The sequence below is a fragment of the Olea europaea genome, chromosome 4, assembly GCF_002742605.1.
Source record: "Olea europaea var. sylvestris chromosome 4, O_europaea_v1, whole genome shotgun sequence".
NCBI classification, from domain to species: Eukaryota; Viridiplantae; Streptophyta; class Magnoliopsida; order Lamiales; family Oleaceae; genus Olea; species Olea europaea.
Genome location: NC_036240.1, coordinates 20,770,973 through 20,773,570, shown reverse-complemented (window position 1 = coordinate 20,773,570; position 2,598 = coordinate 20,770,973). Strand labels below are relative to the sequence as shown.

General features: G+C 40.0%; 1 protein-coding gene across 1 annotated transcript; it reads right to left on the bottom strand.

The window, feature by feature from the left end:
* Positions 1-855: 855 nt before the first annotated feature.
* LOC111393154 lies at positions 856-2,193 on the bottom strand. Its single transcript, XM_023018544.1, has one exon. The coding sequence runs from the start codon at positions 2,191-2,193 to the stop codon at positions 856-858; it is 1,338 nt and encodes a 445-aa protein (XP_022874312.1).
* Between the last annotated feature and the right edge of the window lie 405 nt (positions 2,194-2,598).

Here is a 2,598-nt window from a genome sequence, read left to right as displayed (position 1 = left end):
CTTGGATGCATCACTGTAAATCATAAAACCTTCTGAACCATCGAGAATAGTCAAAATCGACGCAGATACGAGCCTATCTTTTAACTCTTGAAAACTTTGTTCACATTTCTCCAACCATATGAACTTAGTACCCTTTCGAGTCAACTGTGTCATAGGACCTGCAATCTTGGAAAATCCTTCTATAAATCACTGATAATAGCCAGCTAACCCTAGAAAGCTCCGCACTTCTCCAACATTTGTAGGTTTCGGCCAATTTGTTATGGCCTCCACTTTGGATTGATACACTTCAATTCCTTGTGCTGAAACAGTATGGCCTAGAAATCCCACTCGATCAAGCCAAAATTCACATTTCTTGAATTTGGCATACAACTTTTCGTGACGCAGGGTTCCCAAAACTATCCTCAAATGTTCTTCGTGTTGCAGGGAATCTCTCAAATATATCAGTATGTCGTCAATAAATACGATGACAAACATGTCCAAATACTGATGGAACACTCTATTCATCAAGTCTATAAACATCGTAGGGGCATTCGTCAAGTCAAAGGGCATCACTGTAAACTCATAATGCCCATACCGAGTCCTAAATGCCGTTTTTGGTATATCGACCAACTTAATCTTCAGTTGATGGTAGCTCGACCTTAAATCAATTTTTGAGAATAAGGATGCGCCCTTCAACTGATCAAATAGGTCTTCAATCCTAGGAAGAGGATACTTATTTTTGATCGTCAACTTATTCAATTCACTGTAGTCGATGCACAACCTCATAGTACCATCTTTATTCTTTATAAAGAGTACCGGAGCTCTCCATAGAGATACGCTCGGTCTAATAAACCCTTTGTCTAGAAGTTCTTCTAGCTACATTTTTAACTCTTGTAATTCCTTTGGTGCCATTCGATATGGAGCTTTAGACACAAGAGTAGCTTCAGGTACCAAATCTATCGTGAATTCCACTTGTCTATTGAGCGGAATACCCGGTAGATCATTGGGAAACATGTTAGCATACTCCCGTAATATTGGCACATCATTCAATATTTTATCTTGAGATGAGGTGCCGATAAGACTGACAAGATACCCTTGGCAGTCAGGCTTCCTCAACATACTTTTTGCCTTCAAAGCTGAGATGACGCGAGGAAGTGCCTTAACTTTCGACCCATAAAATCTGAATTCCTCTTCTCCCGATCTTTGAAAAATCACCTCTTTCTCAAAACATACTATCGTGACTCGATTTTTACCTAACAAATCCATGCCTAAAATAATATCAAAGTCTCTCATCTTTATAACGTACAAGTCGGCTTCTAACATCAGTCCATCAAAATTTATTTGTACCCCCGTCGCTATCCTATCTGTATCAATAGTTCCTTCTGATGGCATACTAACCTCTAGTACATTATCATTATTCTTACATGAAGCATTAATCTTAGCTAAACATTCATTAGATATGAACAAATGTGTTGCACCGGAATCAATAAGGACATAAACCGGAATTCCAAAGATGGATAAAATACCTGCGATTACTTCCGAATTTTGGGCAACCTCATCGTGAGTCAGAGCAAACACCCTTGCTTTTCCTTTCTTCTCTTGTTCGGGTTTCTTAATCGATGGACATGAGAAAACCACGTGGCCAGGTTGGCCACACTTATAGCAAGTATACTTTCCATACAGACATTCTACTCTGTGAAACTTGTTACATTTAGAACATTGGGATGGAGGATTACTTGACTGGCCCACAAGTGTTCGCTTCTTAAACTGTCCAGAATTTTTATTCTTATCCTGCCACTTCCTTTTTCCAAAGTCATTACGCTGTCCCTGAATTATCAACTTCATCTCCGAATAGGTTACTATTTGAGCTTTCTTCACAACTTCCTGAAAAGTGGTGAGATCGTGTGAACTCACAATCTGCCTGATCTCTGGGTACAGGCCCCTCTCGTAACGTTTTGCCTTCATTAGCTCAGTACTTACAAGATGTGAGGCATATCGAGACAATTCCTCGAACTTGCTCTCATACTCGAAAATTTCCATATCTCCCTGTACCAATCTTAAAAATTCTGCCTCCTTATAGTCTCGTAGAGCTTGTGGAAAAAACTTCTCCGTTAGCTCCATTTTGAACTGGTCCCAAGTTAAATTACGTTGTTCCTTCTCGGTGCGAGTACGTGATGAGGATTCCCACCAATGGCTTACTCTTCCAACTAGCATAAACTCAGCACATAATACTTTTTGATTTTCTGGATAAGAGATGTGCCGAAAGATTTTCTCAATAGCACGCAACCACTCTTCAGCTGTCAGAGGGTTTTTCCCTCCATCAAAGGTAGGAGGTGGATATCTGCAAAACTATTCTACCGTCGGAATAGACAGTATATGTGGATATGCTAATGGCACTGGAGGTGCTGGTGGGATTGGTGGAGCTGAAGGCGCAACCTGAGCAGCTAGGGCCTGTTTCAACTCATCAATCTCTCGCCTTAATTCCTTAATTGTCCTTGCTCACGCCATAGTCCTATATACCATCATAAATGTAATCTCATTCAGAGAAGTAGACAGTACTTGCACAATATAGGGAAGAGATTTATAGCTTAAAATCTTTTATTATCATCTAAGTAGAAT